This window comes from Diadema antillarum, unplaced genomic scaffold, assembly GCF_040938485.1.
Source record: "Diadema antillarum isolate AM-2024a unplaced genomic scaffold, OU_Dant_1.0 seq00000945_RagTag, whole genome shotgun sequence".
Lineage (NCBI taxonomy): Eukaryota > Metazoa > Echinodermata > Echinoidea > Diadematoida > Diadematidae > Diadema > Diadema antillarum.
The window spans coordinates 189,266-206,103 of record NW_027271794.1 but is presented as its reverse complement, the minus strand read 5'-3'; the positions used below and the strand labels follow the sequence as shown (position 1 = coordinate 206,103).

The window sequence follows — 16,838 nt, the reverse complement described above, 5'->3', positions numbered from 1 at the left end:
CACCCACTGCGTGCAAGGCAAAGTGATTGTTAGTGCAATCGAGTTGAACGGTATTAGTTTAATTCCTAAATTTTGTCTTCACGTATAAAGATGCATCGTCTCGCAGACGATCTCGGAAACGGAAACTCGCGCCATTCGTACCTCCCCGATAACCGATCTCCTCGAACTTCTGCCTCCCACTTGGGATGGTAGAATTTCAAGGTCGTGCCCGAGCGAGGACCCGCCAAAATTTTTTTACATCGGGGGCGCGACAAGATCTGACATTCGTGAACGAAGAAGGCGAAAAGGCAATCGCCAATTTCGATAGTTCCCCACCTGTTTTGAGCATCCGCTGTTCCCGCGCATTTCTCTGCCTCATGACACATGAACGGAATTATGTCTTTTTCCCCTTTTCTTCTTTTACTTCCCCCCCCCCCCCTTCCCCCCGTTAGCACATTCCGCATGAACTTTTCTCTGGGTTAGTGCTTGTAGCACCCAGATGAAAAAAAAAATTGAATTCAAAAAAAAAGAAGAAGAAAAGTATCAAAACGTAAACGTGTCTGGAATGTCTTTAGTGCATGCGTATATACAGTCTATTAAAGATATAATACATTACGTTCACTAGCAGGACAACGTATTGCAGGTAGATATTGTACTAGGGGGAAAAATTCAAGTGCTTGACAAAAACGATGCAATTTACGGCGGACCCTTGACAAATCTGGAATTCATTGCAGGGGAGCTTTTCATTCCATTGGATGAACAGTATCCGCCATTTTATCTAAAAATAGCATGCAGCAAATGATCTGCAGTTTGATTCGAATTGTATGCAATGTGCTGTGCGGATATTAGTACAGAGGGCAGTGACTCACACATCAAGTTTTTGAATGTCTCCTTTACTATTGTGATAATGCATAAATAGGTGCTAGAGGTTCGTTTACAGGAGTGTAGTTCGGAAATTCACCCCAAGTATCCTTCCCACGACCCGCTTTTTTATTATCTGGCGCGTGATCAGTGATTTGCAATCCTGATACCAATTAGGCATGTCACGCCTCTTCCATCCATTTCTTTGTATGCCCAAGTTCAAAAGCAGTCTCATGTGCGAAGTGAACATCCGCCGCTTGCGAGAATCTCAGAATATCGGCTTGTGAATATAAGAGTGCCATAAGCAGCAGAAGCATTCGCAACAGGAGCCATAGTCACTTGACGACTCGCATCTGTCTGTCTATCTATCTACACATCTGTCTGTTTATGATGTCATAATGTATAAATATGATATATCTACCTATATACATTACGCTCTGGAATCTGTGCTATAGATAGCCTCAACAGTGAGTGTGTGTATAAAAATAAGATAGGGCCTAGAATAATATTCATAATAATGACAATGATAAAAATGATAATAACATAATGTATATATATTTCTGACAGTTTATCTTATATCATGTATATATAATATATATATATGTATACATACCTATATATATATATATATATATATATATTCATATATATTTCATAAATGCAATCAGGAGAAATTGCAAACTTAATATATGTTTTTTTCTTTTGTAGTAAAGGTCAATTTTTGTTGTGCAACATCCAAGATGGATATTTTCATTCTTTTTTTAATTCTATGTATCTTTTATTGTTTTGAACAAATTTCAATGTATGCGAAGGGCTTACAAAGCCAGTGGGTAGCTTGCTGCGAGGATGTGGCAACTGTGTTACCAAAATGGTGATAACAGTTTGAGGTTCACGACATCATTTCTTGTGCTCAGATCGAAGCCTCTGTCAGTGGTGTCAAGCGCGATAAGTTTTGCAAAAATCTTGTTTTTTGTACGTTTAATGAAAACAAAATATTCCCCTGCGTTTGTGATTCTTCTTGGAGAAATGTGGTCCAACAACAGGACTATGTTGTTGTTCTTGTTTTTCTTATTATTCCTTGTCCATGTCTTCATTTTTAGAGCATGTAAGTATCTCTCTCATCTTCCCTGGTGCTCCTCCATTGTAAAAAGGTATAATTGGATCCTATTATAGACCAGATGATTTCAAATCATTGTAAGTGACCAGTGTTGCATTTTGATACACGCACGTACATTGTACGTCTTCTTCCTGAACACTTGCTCGAATGTGGCCTCAAATAAAGGATGTCTAAATGCGGAACACTGGATGGGACGCAATTATGATTCTAAAGGCCAGCTCTTGACTGAGTAACTTTGTTATATAATCCAGCTGTAATTTATTATCCATCCATTGTGAGGAGAGCGTCTATATAGAAACTTGTTCCTTTGATAATGGAAAGGGCAATAATACATCATAACCAAAGATATTACATTTTTGTACTCAAATTGTTGAACTACCATTTCAGAAATGATAAATCAAGCATTTTGAGTGCATATGTTGAATTTAACATTTACCGATTTCCGACCGTCTGTCCAACTGTAGCCAAGATGATTGGATGACTCTGGGCATTCCGATGATGGCACCTGGAGAAAAAAAAAATCAGACATGACGTGTTTCTCAGGTCGTATGCTTAAATTGTCTGTATCACAGGCTCCACATGTTCTCGTAACTGTTGTATGACTACTTACTATGGTCTCAAATATGCCTATATATATACAATTGTATTATGCGTATCATGTGTACTAGGACCATTACGAATGTAATCGCCTGTAATTCACGTGAGCTCCTCTCTTGACATCTTCGTCCGTTTTCCGTCAATTCGAACTTCCTTCTTTTTCAGGCTCAGCTCTGTGGCTCTGGCACACACACACACACACACACACACACACTAGTAATGAAAAATATCTTGATCCTCCTCAACCACCTGATTCAAAAAAGAGCCAATAATCGACAAAATCGGGTTTGTGAAGATCTAGTTTCAAAGCGGTTTAAAGAATGGATCCTTAAAAAGCACAAGCGCCATAGAACTTGAGTTTAGGATGATCCCCCATCTCCCATCATAAATGATACCTGCCGGTTTAAACATAGAATTGTGAGACTGTTGTACATTGCCACGGTGGGGATCAACACCGATTTAGCCTTCCGCCATTTTGTCGGGCATTTTGGCGCCATTCGTTTCCCGCGCGCGCGCCCAGATTTTTCCTTCTGTCGTCTGCTCGCGCTGAACGAGTCCTGTACGAGAAATAATTTCTAACACGCATCTCAACTTCCGCATTTGAGTTCTGATGGAGTGCAAAAGAAACTTCAGAGCAGCCGCACTGGCAGCTGTTGACGGCTACAAGCTGTGAAGTTAGCCCAGCTCACTGCAGAGAACCACAGCGACTATATGTTACATAGATTTTTTTTTTTCGTTTCCGTTGAAAGTAATATTCTCGTAGAGAGAAAAATATTTAACATAAGAGGGAGATCGAATTATAGATAACAAGAAAGAAGTGTGACAATGTAGGTTAATGATCTTGAACACTGGTGGTCTATGGAAATGTCAGACATGGGTTTCGACCCGTGGTTTCGATTATCAGCATTTTGTGAAATCACTGTTAACAGGTCGATATGAAAGTACTCTGGTATTTATCGCCCAATCATTGGAAGAGAGATAGGCAGAGAGAGGGAGAGGGAGAGGGAGAGAGGGGAGGGGGGGGGGTTGGAGTGGAGTTGAAGAGAAAGTGAAAACATGAAATATTAGTATGCATGAATAGTGTGATAATTGCATTATTTAGTAGCAATTGACACATTTAACACGCTATCTCCTATCCGCACACCTCTCAGAGAATCAAGAAAAATGTATTTGAGGCGGTTTCGGTTGGTATGCTTCTCTTCTTCTTTTTTTTCAATTTCCTTTCCTTTTTTTTTGGGGGGGGGGGGTAAAATACTTAAGTTTATTCATCTACTCGCTTTCTATACCTTGTGCATTTATCTTTGGCCGTTGCAGAAATTAACCCGATTCCACTCATCCTCCTTTGTAAAATGATTACAGCCCGACAAACTTTTATTGGAGTTTTCGAGTTCCCAAACTATGACGGGGAATTCCCCCCCCCCCCCCCCCCAGTCAACGAGAGGAATGCATTGTTCACAACTTCAGTCATCGAGGAATCTGTTTATCAGAATCCATATTACTTAACATGCGGTGAAATGCGACATCATAATTAGCGCCGAATTCTTAATAGTAGTGGCGGAAAAGGAGAAAGGAAGCATTATAAACATTCAGAGGGCAGATTTCCGATGAGGTTGTTAACGATGACATCATGATACTCGCTGGAGAAAAGGAAGATAGATAAAGAACAGAGCAAAAAAGGACTTGTAGTTTGGCAAGGAACCAATGATTCGTCTCTTGGCAGGCATTTTGTTTTGATCTGTTTATTTTTGGTTTGTTTTGGTTCAGTCTTTCTCATTTTTTCAAGGACTGCTTCGTTTTGAGAATACTTCCAAGTCACACACGTGTACGCGTACGAGCTGCACAAATTAAGTGACAGATTATAGTGCCCTCGAATGGAGATCCCAGTTCAAACGATGAGCACGTTGATTTGAACAAGAGCAACAAAACTCATTTAAGCTAAGACGAACGTGATTAAATTGTGAAAGCTGTGCTTTGTTTTGGTGTGGTAGGGAGTCTATTTATTTCTGTTACTCTTCATCAGAAATCGTCACACTTTTCTTAGAGCTGCTGTTGAGACTGAAGTGAGATGTTGAAGATTGAAATTCGAGTTGTGTTTTCTTTTCTTTCTTTTTTTTTTTTTTTGGGGGGGGGGGGTGAAGTAGCCCTAAAGTGTCTATACATGTGTATTGAGTTATTGAGTCTGCTCCACACAAATTTCACGTGAAAACATTTACGTGAGGTATGGTTCTTACTAATTATACTCCACATCGGTTTTATCATCTCGTAGGGACAACAGCCGCCACGATTGGACACATAATGTATTTACCTTTTTTTTAAATTGTAGTTTAAAAGACACGACAACAATAACAACAACTGTCAAAATGAGAAGATTTGATTCAAATGACGGTATAAACAATTAAACTTCTTGAATACTAGTGATGCTGTTGTGTCTTTTACGGCTCTGAAGATATCAACAGGTCATGATTTTGGAGCGGAATCATGAAACACGTCTGTATCTTTTTTTTTCTTCTTTTTGGGGTTTGTTTTTCAAGGTGACAAAAACTTTGTGAAATAATACGCAGACCTATACGAATTGTGCTGTAAAGTTTGCTGTTTCATGCAACCTTTCCATAGACCGCAGGACTGGCAATTGAGTGGGCGGGATTCAGTATAGCACACATCTGGCCTTGCTCTATAAAACATTCACGTAAAAATATCTTTAGCAGGAACATGACCGTGTTCTTCTTGCAAGGGCTATGACCTTTTTTTCCCATCAAATGCTTTGCATTTTTAATATGAATTTCCGCAACATAACTGTCAAATGCGACCTTTTTCGATGGATTATATTTTGATAAAAATATGATCAATGTCACCATCCGAAGCTCAATACCAGCTTTGTCTATGTGTGTTCAATGATGTTGCCAATATCGAAAAGAAACCACTAATATATCGCCAATTACATATCAACACACAACATAATACAGCACGATTATGGTGGCATTTTACCAACAGACAGCAACCCAAAATATTATCTAAAATATGTGATTTCTTAATACCAGATAATAAGCGATGAGCATGTGACATCTAAAAATAAGACAAAAAATAAAGAAGTCTTTGGCGGTAAATCAAAGGACGTGGCATATTGTCATGTACACCGATAATGCGAGGTTATACCAACCACACTTCATTTCCAAGGTTCAAGACCCTCAAAATGTACTGTAGATGACTTGAAATTAACTTCCTTCAAGGATATCATAATCTATCATAATTGATGAAAAGGGATATCTTCCTATATTTGTCCATTGACTCCACTGGATATTACCACATTCATGCTGTTTTGGCTAATGTTATTTTAAAGGTATTGCTAACAATAGTTCAAGATGCAGTGTCATCTAGAAACTGGCCAAGATGCAACATATTGTTTTAAAGTTCGCGTGCCCTTTTTGCAACCCTGAAAATTGAATTCCTTATATAAGCCGGTATAATTATTGCAGAGGTAGGTATTCAGACCTTTCCTCAGAATAAGAAAACTTGAAGCTACTTCACGACGGCGGGGGAAACAACACCATGGATTTCCAGTGAATTTGTTTAAACCCCGAAAAAAAAAATGCGACCATTATTCTCGGTAAGAGAAGGGGAAGTATTCTCGAGTGACAAATTAATCAAATAGTAGCGAATTATTCTGGTGTATTCAATCGATCGGTAATGAATTTGTGTTTTAAAATCATCTGATGCCAGATAATGTCAGATCTTAATGACAAGGACGGGCACTGTGTGAACTGATAGGTAAATGTAGAGAAGTATTATATCAGGTATACCAGGTACCTGAAGGGACCTCACCTAACACTATCGCCGGGAAAGGGGGGAAAAGGGGGAAAGGGGGGGGGGTGCTGAAGTGGGAGAGGAACTTTTAATTTCAGTCTTCCTTCTTAAATGGGCTTCGCCACTGCTCAAAGTAGGACATCCTCGTTGTTATGTAACCGGCTGCGGCATTTTAGAGTCCCAATCACAGTCAATCAGTGCAGGAATTAATTAAAAGGGGTTATTTATTTAAAAACATAACACCTGCTGCCACCCCGTGATGCTGAAAATGAGTCTTGAATGTGTTTGTCTCGTGTGAACAGCGATGTGGAGTGATGATGGTATGATAGACTTTACTGACCAATAAGACCGAAAGTCTGGACCTGAGTCGAGAAATGACTAGCAGCAATAACGGTAGCAGGACACTGAATGGTGATGGCGAACTTTCTCACTGCGTGAATGGTTTGTTAATGGTTCGTGAATGGTGCTAAGCATGATGACTATGAATAATTTTTCACCATTTAATAGAATATACCAAAGGAGTCTCAAACAAAGCCTTTATAACAATCATAGCCTGACGTGACGACATACAGGTTTAAACAATATCAAATTTCATAATGGACCAGTGCACTATCAATAGTATTGGTGTACATCTTTATGACGAGACTTTTCCAGCGATCTGAAAGGTTGAAAGAGGCTTACCTGACATAGCAACAACCGACGCATGTGAAACAAGTAGGCCTATACAGTATTGAAATGCATTGAGTATTGGATATAGGTGATTGAAATACAACCATGTACCTGTCATGCCTCCAGCTTGTGAGCTAAGGTGAGCTCTCTGGCACTGGTCCTTCCTTAAAGTTAAACTCTGAACTGAAATGGGTAAGAGGTATAAAGTAAGTGACTGGTAATTTTGTGCGATGATCATGGGGCCAGCATTTAAGGGCGTATGACTTTGAAATACTTCCAGTTGAGGGTTGATTTTTTTTTGTGTGTCACTGATTGGAGGAAAGGGATGTTTTTACACTTCGAATCTTACCAGAAGTTCTTTCAGACGCCTTGAAACATTTCCGATGAACTTAATCATCGCTACCTGAACAAGTGCCAACTCTTTTCTTCCTTATTTTTTTTTTTTTTTTTTGGTGGGGAAGGGGGGGGGGTGTTTCTGTGCCCTCTTTTCTTTCTATTTTATTTGTTCGCTGCTTTTTTTTTGTTGGGGGAGGAGAAGAGGGAGGGTAATGGAAAGCAGAAAACAGACGGACGTCCGAATGAACAAGACTTTATAAAGCCTTATGTTTTCAAATACAGGGCTTGAACACGACGAGGTTGTTATCACCTGATGGAAAACGGAGAAGAAAACTCCAGGAGCTAAAAATCGACTCAATGATTGATAATAAGCTGAAAACAAAGTCCTTACATGGATCCAATCATATTTCGAAAGTGTTCTACTGCTTTTAATCAATCACAGCGCTGTAATATACTAATTCTTGAGCGGTATCTCGCTCCGAATAATACACACTATATATATAACCTTCAACAAAACCTATGCTAATATTCACTTCAAGGAGAGATCAAGATATCAGTATCATTTCACGATCAAACTGAAGCTGCCACCTTCTGTCTGCTGTTGTGTACTGCAGACAACGAAACGTCAAGATTTTTTTCTTTAAATTTTTCAATGGACATATATTTCACTTTTGTCCCAGTATCTAGCTTAAGTGTGACATGCAAGTCGGTATGCGCATAATATCACCATTATGAACTTTCTTTTCATGAAATATAGTGTGTTTTTTAAAGTCAACCTTTTCACTCCCCACCCCATACTCCCCCTCTCTCCCACAATCCCTCTCTCATATGAACAATTCGATTCAAATCAATTCGATTCAGTTCAATTCAATTACTTCAATTCATTCTATTGAATTGAGCTTTTATTTCCAGTAAACAGAAAAGTAACTCATATACGAAGTATAGATAAATAAGTCATATTATATTGATAGCTTCCATGTCTTTATGTACTTATTCCAATTTTCAGTTTTCCTTCGGTTATCCAGCCATCTTTATGTCCATGACTCTGTCTAATTGTGTCCATGTTTGTACACATTTTTTTTTCTTCTTGTGGTTTTCTCTTTCATCCAAACCTGCCCAGCAATGGTTTTGATTTTTTCTTTGGCTGAATCACTCTTAATATATCTATCTGTCCCATAAACCCCCAAAATCATAAAAACGCACATAAACATATGGATATAGTAAACAGCTGGTGACGCAGCATTATCATTATCGAGGAACAACTCCCCCCCCCCCCCCCCTTAAAAGGGGGAAACATTCAAAAACACGAATTCAGGAATTATTGGAAGCACGTGGAAGGGGGAAGCGTCGGTAAACGTGTTGTAGCCCAGGAAGTGTGGTCTGTTGATCACGATGCCTCATCCGTGTTATCTCGACGTGTCCAGATGATGGCCGCACCAACGCCTCTATATCAACTTCAGTCACACTGTGGTTTCGACAATTTGTTGTCCATAATCATTTTGAATTAGGGCTCTTGGCTCCCCAATCATTTGGGTCATGAGGATGATAAGATGATTTTTTCCCTGTCTATTCGGTGTCATTGCGTATTCATGCATCTAAAAGGAGAAGCTTTTCTCTTTAAAACTCTTCCTACTTCCATCTCACTTTATAGGACAACGACAGGTTAAGCGTCCAAGCAATAAACGTCAGATTGTAGCTAAAGCCAACAGGTGAATTTGCGAGAAAAACAAAAAGATTCTTTAAATGCATTACCCTATAATTGTTATGTTTTAGGTGTCTCCGAGTCATGATTTGATGCACAAAGATTTGGGTATCTTCTAAATCATTGCTTTGTACAGGTAATTATGATCACAATTCATCAAAGAGCACAAAGCCCATTCTTATAAATAACGCGTATAGCAATTGTCAGAGAACACCTGATACAAAACAAAACAAAACAAAACAAAACAAAACAAAACAAGAAACAAACATACAAATTGACGTGCACATACATTTCCTTTCGGGATTTGTAAGATTACGGTATGCAAATCACAATGGCTTGTGGATTTGTCGAATTTTAGAATGCTTGCGGTGAGCGCAGTGTAACATAATTCTCTTTTATAGTTTCATTAGCTTTGAAAGACGCCAGATTAGAAATTGCACAGAAGTGTGATCCTGAAAATTTCTGAGCCTAAGAAAAGTAAACTCCCATAGTTTGTTGAATAGGTAGTAATCAAACTGGCTTTTGATGTTTACTGTCGAGTTCCCTCTCGTTGCACGAAAGTAAGCGACTCGTTAGCATCAATAACTTTGAACAACGAGTTTCGGCATGGTTGCCTGTTGGGATGTTGCTACTCCTGGGAGAGTTGTGATGAAATCTGTCATCCGCTACGTTCGACAAATTAGATGCAATTAAGGCTCCTTTCCTCGTTGACTCTCGATGCAGTTGCGATTAGAGCCCCATCTTCTCTCGTTTTACGAGTCGTCTCAAACCGGTTTCACAGAGCATCACTATCACATTCCGCCGGCCTCCTGCGCCAGCTCCGTAATTAATTACAAGTCCAAATTATATCTTTCTTTTCTCCGGGAACCATGGGCAAGCGTCGTTACATGCGCTACAAGATCGTCATGGGAACCATTGCACCTGTTCGCGTGTGTTGCGTATCGCTACTAGAGAATGAAAATTCAGAAAAGGCCGAGGTACATTATCGAAATCAACAAAGTCGACCGCGATGCCCCAATATTTTTCTATCTTCTAGATACAGTCTTTATTTCCGATTTAGCAATAAAAAAAAGAAATAAAAATTTCAGGAGAGAAAGTTTTGTTGTAAAGATTGACCTCAGATTTATTATTTTCTCTTGTGGCCAATGGTTGGGGCAAAGCTATTTAGAAAGGACAACATGATTCACATTTTAGTAGTCAATAATATGTTTTGTGCAAGTCTTTGACGAGTAATTGTGCGAAATTCTATATGACAGAACCAAATCTTTTTTTTTCAAAGATTACAGAAAAAGTCTCAACATTCTAAGGACAGAATTATACAGTATATCAAAGCTGAGTCGAACATTCTCGAAGCTGTTCATTGTGTAGTCTGCCGTTGAAAACTGAAGTTTCAGAAGATATATATGTATGTAACTCGTGAGCTTTTAATGAAGTTTTGTTCTTTCTTTCTCCTTGTCTTTCTCATAATTGCAGTGGCGCTGAAAGATGGCAATGAGCAGGAGAAGAGATGCTGTCCTCGTGGTTTTCCTCGTGGGGCTGACCTGGAGAATGATCGAAGCACAGGGGTCTTGTGGCTCGAGCTGCGCCCTCACGCGAGAAACAGGCAAGCTGGACTGTGAGAGCAGACAGCTGACGTGCATACCACCACACTACCATGGAGCCCGAGTGATGATGCTGGCGCAAAACTCACTGCAGACCGTGCCGAGGGCGGGATTGGCCAATTACAGGATGCTCCGCCAACTCGACATGTCCAACAACGCAATTTACAGCGTGGAGGACAACGCCTTCAATGGACTCACTGTGCTGTCGACCCTGAACCTTGCGACCAATCGCATTACAAAACTCACGGCCAATACATTTCGGGGGTTACGCGTCCTGCAGACGCTCCTGTTGCAAGGGAACGCCATTAACAGTATAGACGCAAAGACCTTCACCGATTTGTCGACCATCGTTGAACTGAATCTCGCGGGCAATCGGTTGACGATTCTACCCGAGGGCGTCTTTTCGTCGCTACGCTCGTTGAAACGGTTGTACCTGCATGAGAATCACCTTACTACCGATCCCAATATGCCGTTCCTCAACGGGCTCTCGAGCCTCGTCGAGCTCGATCTGGATGGCAACAGGTTTACAAACATCCCAAGCATGAGAGGGCTAGCTCGACTGACCGATCTTGACATCACGGACACGCACATTAAGACGATTCACAACGGGTCCTTTGCCGATCTGAGCAGCGTTCGAGATATCATACTCAATAGCAACATGATATCCAGTGTAGAGCCCGGCGCGTTCGAAGGGCTGTCAGCTCTCTCAGAACTTGATTTGTCATTTAACGTTATTTCAGAATTACCCGTGGAGGCATTTCGTCCACTCTTCAACGTGGAACGTTTGCAGTTGCAGAACAACCAACTTCAAGTTCTAACGACACAACACTTTGTATCCATGTCGAGACTTACTAGCTTAAATCTTGAAGGAAATCAGCTGGCAGTTTTTCCCCCGATGCCGAACGTGCGAATGCTTTCAACGTTAAACCTGAAATCAAATCGACTAGATGCGTTTGCCCCTCAGACTCTGCAATCATTCCCGCTTCTAAAGCGTCTTTTGCTCGTGGGGAATCCCCTACAATGCGACTGTCGAGCACAGCGACTGAGACAATGGTACCTGACCACAACACATCCGGCACCTCACCATCCGAATGAAATACCAAGATGCAACGCAATGGAGCCTCGAGGACTTCGAGGATCACGTCTTACTGCTGTTCAGCCTTCCGATCTGCAGTGTCGCGCTCCCGTCATTCGACCATACCGACGAATGATTTCCATAAAATCGGGTTTTAACGCAACCCTTTCCTGCGCAAGTTCAGGGTTCCCAAGGCCCAAAGTCACGTGGGTAGCTCCAAGTGGTCTGCGATTGAACCCGCTCTCATATCAGAGTCCTAATCAGAGGCTGAGGATTACTGAAGATGGTCGTATGCTCGTGGCCTACGCATCAGCTGCCGATGAGGGAACATACTCTTGTATCATGGCGAATCCTGCAGGCCAGGTACAGGGGGCTGTGAGATTAATGGTGAAGCCACCGCCCCCAGAAACACCTGGCACAAACTCTACCGTGTCGAATGGGATTCCTCCTAACAAGCCGTCGACTCACAATCCTGAGGAGCCGCAAATCACGACAAACACTCAGGAGATGCCGACCGACCCCTTTGACTCAACATCCACGCCACACATCACGAGTGGCGCCGGGCGAGATACGAATAGTCAGGGAAGCGGAAGTAAGTTGCCACATCGTGATCAACACGTGGATCATACGAGTACACAGCTCAATCCTACCGTCGTGATCGGAGATAGAGAAACTTCTCCACATAGACCTTTAGATCCACGGACTCCTCAATGTGCTACTAGCGGATCGGGAGATGTTGCCGCCGCTGTCTTACTAACATTCCTATTCACAGCTTCATTGACGGGTATTTTATTTTTCCTGTGGTACAGGCGATGGCTTCCTCGCGTTCTTCTATCTGGACGTCATAAAGGTATATTGACACTTTCGGGGAGGCGTCGGTTGTCCTCGAAGCCACCCCGTCCAGCACAAATGTCCCACGCCAGGCGCCTTCGTAGCTACGAGAGAGTGGATGAAAGCAGAGGAGCCTCCAGTTATTTCAGTGATAGCGAAGACACTATAAGTACTGCAAGTAGCTACGATAGTGCGCGTTACGTCATAACAGAAAGTGTTACCGATCCTGACAGCATCAGGATACGACAGCTTCGACTAGCTGCTGTCAGTGCCCAGGCATCGAACGCTAAGCAAACGATGCAATCACCGCAGCCTGTTCAGTCGCAATCAGAAGCAGTGAGATCGGAAGGCAAGCGTGATGCAGCGCCACCGACGGTCGCAAGATCGCCAACGTCTAAGACGTCGAGCACGACGTCGCCCTCGACGACGATCAAGCTGCCGGGACCGCTCGCTGCTCTCAAGAATAAAGCGACGGGAAGAAAGACTCATATTTATCAAAATGCCGACATGGTGGTTCATGATCCGAACTATTCCGCTTTATGGCCAGGGCCTAAGCAAGGACAGTACCAGTACCCAAGGAAACATAGCGGAGAAAGCAGAATATACATTGATCTTAGTTGACGTAATAATTGCCCACTAGGCAGAGAAGAGGAATACTGTTAATGTGACTTTCTATGATTTTGTTCGACAATGTATTGATCTGTAAGTGTGAAAGAAGCTGTCATTTTTTTCCTGCAAACGAAATGTACTGGTCTATTTAGACGATGACAACGATCATAATCACTGGTTGGTTAAAGAACCACTTATCGTGGGTTACTGATTGCCGGAATGTGAAGTTAATGTTCCTTTTTACAGCAGACACATCCAATTCCGTCACATTTCCACAGCATTGATACCAGTTGGCTGCAGAAAAGGAAGAAAAAAGAAATAACCAAAAGAAAACACGGCTTCCCGTGTAGAATTATCTACTTTAAATGAAGCAAAATCTTCCTGGATTAAGAAGTTGACATCAGTTCAGTATGCGAGAAATGTTTCCTTTAACAAGTACAATTGTTTAGTAACAATGTTGTTCGTTTCAAATCTTTAAAATAAGACCTGATGAACACGGTACAGTTTTATTCAATGGGCATTTAACACTGTTAAACCATGGATTTAAAATTTCATTAAGAAACAAACATGGTAAAACACATAACAATCCCATGGTGATATCTAATGTAACACATATCTGTGATTATACTGTCTAGGCCGTCTCGGAGTTAGTTTTGAACATTTCGTTTAAATTTTGAAACAAATGCTCTCAGAATATATGCAAAGCATCAGTGCAATGGCATCGATATAATACTTATGCGACATGTCGTATAAAGCCACAAATTGTTATCTCGGTCAGTCACCGAAACGTGCTCTTATCATTGCAAATGAAGTGGGTAAAATAAACGCGTTTGAAAAACCATTAGACGTGAACATGAGAAAATCGACAGCTAGTAACAACATGGTTCATGAAACTTGCTGTGATCTGTACACTTATGACATGACATCATTATTCTGCCTCATTTCAAACATTCGAAAAGAAAGCAAAAATACATGTTTTACATTGAATTTCAAACATTGGGTATCTGTTACTATATATAAAAATTCATATTCACTTAGTCATAATGGTTAGGAAGTTTGATTTGTAATATCAAACACCAACTCGTCCGTTTCAAAGGCTTTTGTTATACAAAATGCTGTGATGTAATAACTACTAAAAAGCACCATGGTATTCATGCAGATATAGCTGTTCAAAATTCCAATGGAATTAGCGGTGACAGAGAGACGTATTTATTTTACTAAAGATATAGATAACGTGTGAATAGTTTAAACTTTTTTTTTGTACATACACCATGTTCATGTACACAGCATTGTTATGCTGTGCTTGTATATAGCTTTTTGTACTCTTGTGAAGTGAAGTGAATACGCAATGCGGCAAGTAAAGATTTGGAGGTGATTGGCCGTCTAAAAATACAGTAAATTTGTTTTGAATCAATGAAAAAACGTGTCTTGCCTTCTCGTGTTACATGTATAGTACTGATGTGTCTATATAGGTGGTTGCTGGTGTGATGCGGCCCCCGCTAGTATAACAGACAGATAATTGTGTGAATGTCAGTAATTATTTTGATATGCCGTGGGAAAAATCCCAAAATAACCCTCACGTTATCGTCATTTCATGTTTTAATTACCGTTTAGTTTGTTTTGCGCACAAAGAAAGCTCCGTGAAGGTGAATACTGTATTAGATATAAATATTCATTTGCTTCCCAGGTCAAAACAAAATACAATAATTATTCACTGTTGTGAATAGTTGAATACAAAATGACTATTAATTTTGAATTACAAAGGAGCAAAACAAAAGTACAGATCTTATTTCTGTTACGTAATGAAAGTATGACTCTTTAGAACACTTTCAGAGAACTACATCATCCACATTAGACGATGATGCTATGAAAACTTTACCAAAGAACTGAAAGATGTCGTTGATACCTGGTTAAATCATAACTCATTTTAACGAGCACCTCAATCTTATCAGAGTTTTGGTTGTGCAATATATATATGTATATATATATATATATATATATATATATATATATATATATAAAGAAATGTAATAAGAAAATTGGTCTGCTCGGCATCTTGTCTGTTCATGTTCATGTCTGTTCTTGTTCATGTCTGTTCTTGTTCATGTCTGTTTCAGAAACGGGTTTGCTTAAGATCTTTTGTCACACCATGGGCACTGATGAAGAGTGTGACCTTGCCTTTCAGTATTTGAGAGCTATGCTCCGTTTTTAAGATCTTCAAGATCTAGGATTTATTATTTTTTTTACGGCGTTCTTCTACTGATTCTTTTACTTTATATATATACTTATATATATATTGCATCATCACTACAAATGTATCTCGCATTCATCGTCGTAATTCCAATAGAAATGATACCCCTAAACATGTGCATATATACACTCAAATCACTTCAACTGATATATTTACATGCAAACCCATGCTACATCTGCGACTTCGGTGCCCGTGCTGAATATTGGCTACATGGTGTCCTCCGCATAATTACATTCTGTTCATTTTTCGGTTGTTTTCTTTTCTAATTGTCAGAATGACAATGCCGGTTGTTTTTGTCTGTTATTTCTATTAATATCATCGGCAATTACCGATCCAAGCTGATGGCAGACTGCTTTGATGACTCAACAAGGGCAAAATGACAGCGCAGAACAGGTTGGAAGGGTTAGGATTGGGGCCATCAGAGGTTTTCTGGTTGGCAGATTAATACCGCATAGGGCAAATTACTAAATATGCAAAGGCTGCAACATTAAACAGACCCGTCTAAAATTAAGTAAATGATTCTAAATAATCAGCATTGTCATTAATGATACAATATTACTGATTCGAAAGATTTTGCCAGGTGTGGCGTATCAGATCAAGATACCAGAGAAAGATGACTACGTTGTACAAGTGAATTTACTAACAACAAAGACAGATATTGCACACAATTGATACATTGTTTAAACTAGTCACTGACAATAATTTTGAGGAAATTGAAGATAAAGTGATATTCTCAGCTATGTGGGGGAATTTGTTACCGCGCCAACCCTCTTCGGCCCTTCCTTAATTCTTTCTGTGTCAGTGAGTCCAAAGAGATGTGCACATCACATTTTTCACACACATACAGTTCGACCTCGATTATCCGGCCATGTCGGGACCGGCGCTCATCCGGATAAGCGAATTGGCCGGATATGGGAGGCACAATGTTAATGTATATAGCTGCCGTCCAAGCTGCCGTCCCAGTGCACTAGCAGCTAGGCAGGTATACCCCGCAACGGTGGTGTAATCTATGCTAGCCTGCGCAACATTGTAGTCCCTTCTTCACAAAATAAAGTATATCTTTATGTGGAAATCATACATGTTTTACCTCATAAGATATTGAGAAACCTATCATGCACATCTTATGAAATTAGTGAAATAGATCCATGAAAAGATGTTAAAGTCGCTGTTATTTCTCAATTTTTGGATGAAAAAAAGTCCTTCACTGCGTGAACGCGCCGGATAACAGAGATTTCCGGATAAAAGGAGACCAAATAATCGAGGTCGAACTGTACCTATGGACAGGAAATTATCGTGGCTCGCAGAGGGTTAAAGACACAATGACCTGCCTCCTAACCTGCTGTACCCATGAGACCCTCACTCTCACAACATCACTGGGAGAAGGCCCTCTGGGGCCAGTGGTGCTGATA

General features: G+C 40.5%; 1 protein-coding gene across 1 annotated transcript; it reads left to right on the top strand.

Moving 5' to 3' along the window:
- The first annotated feature begins 10,547 nt into the window (after positions 1 to 10,547).
- On the top strand, positions 10,548 to 13,190 carry LOC139741681 (uncharacterized). The gene has a single exon (XM_071652260.1). The coding sequence runs from the start codon at positions 10,548 to 10,550 to the stop codon at positions 13,188 to 13,190; it is 2,643 nt and encodes an 880-aa protein (XP_071508361.1).
- Positions 13,191 to 16,838: the final 3,648 nt, after the last annotated feature.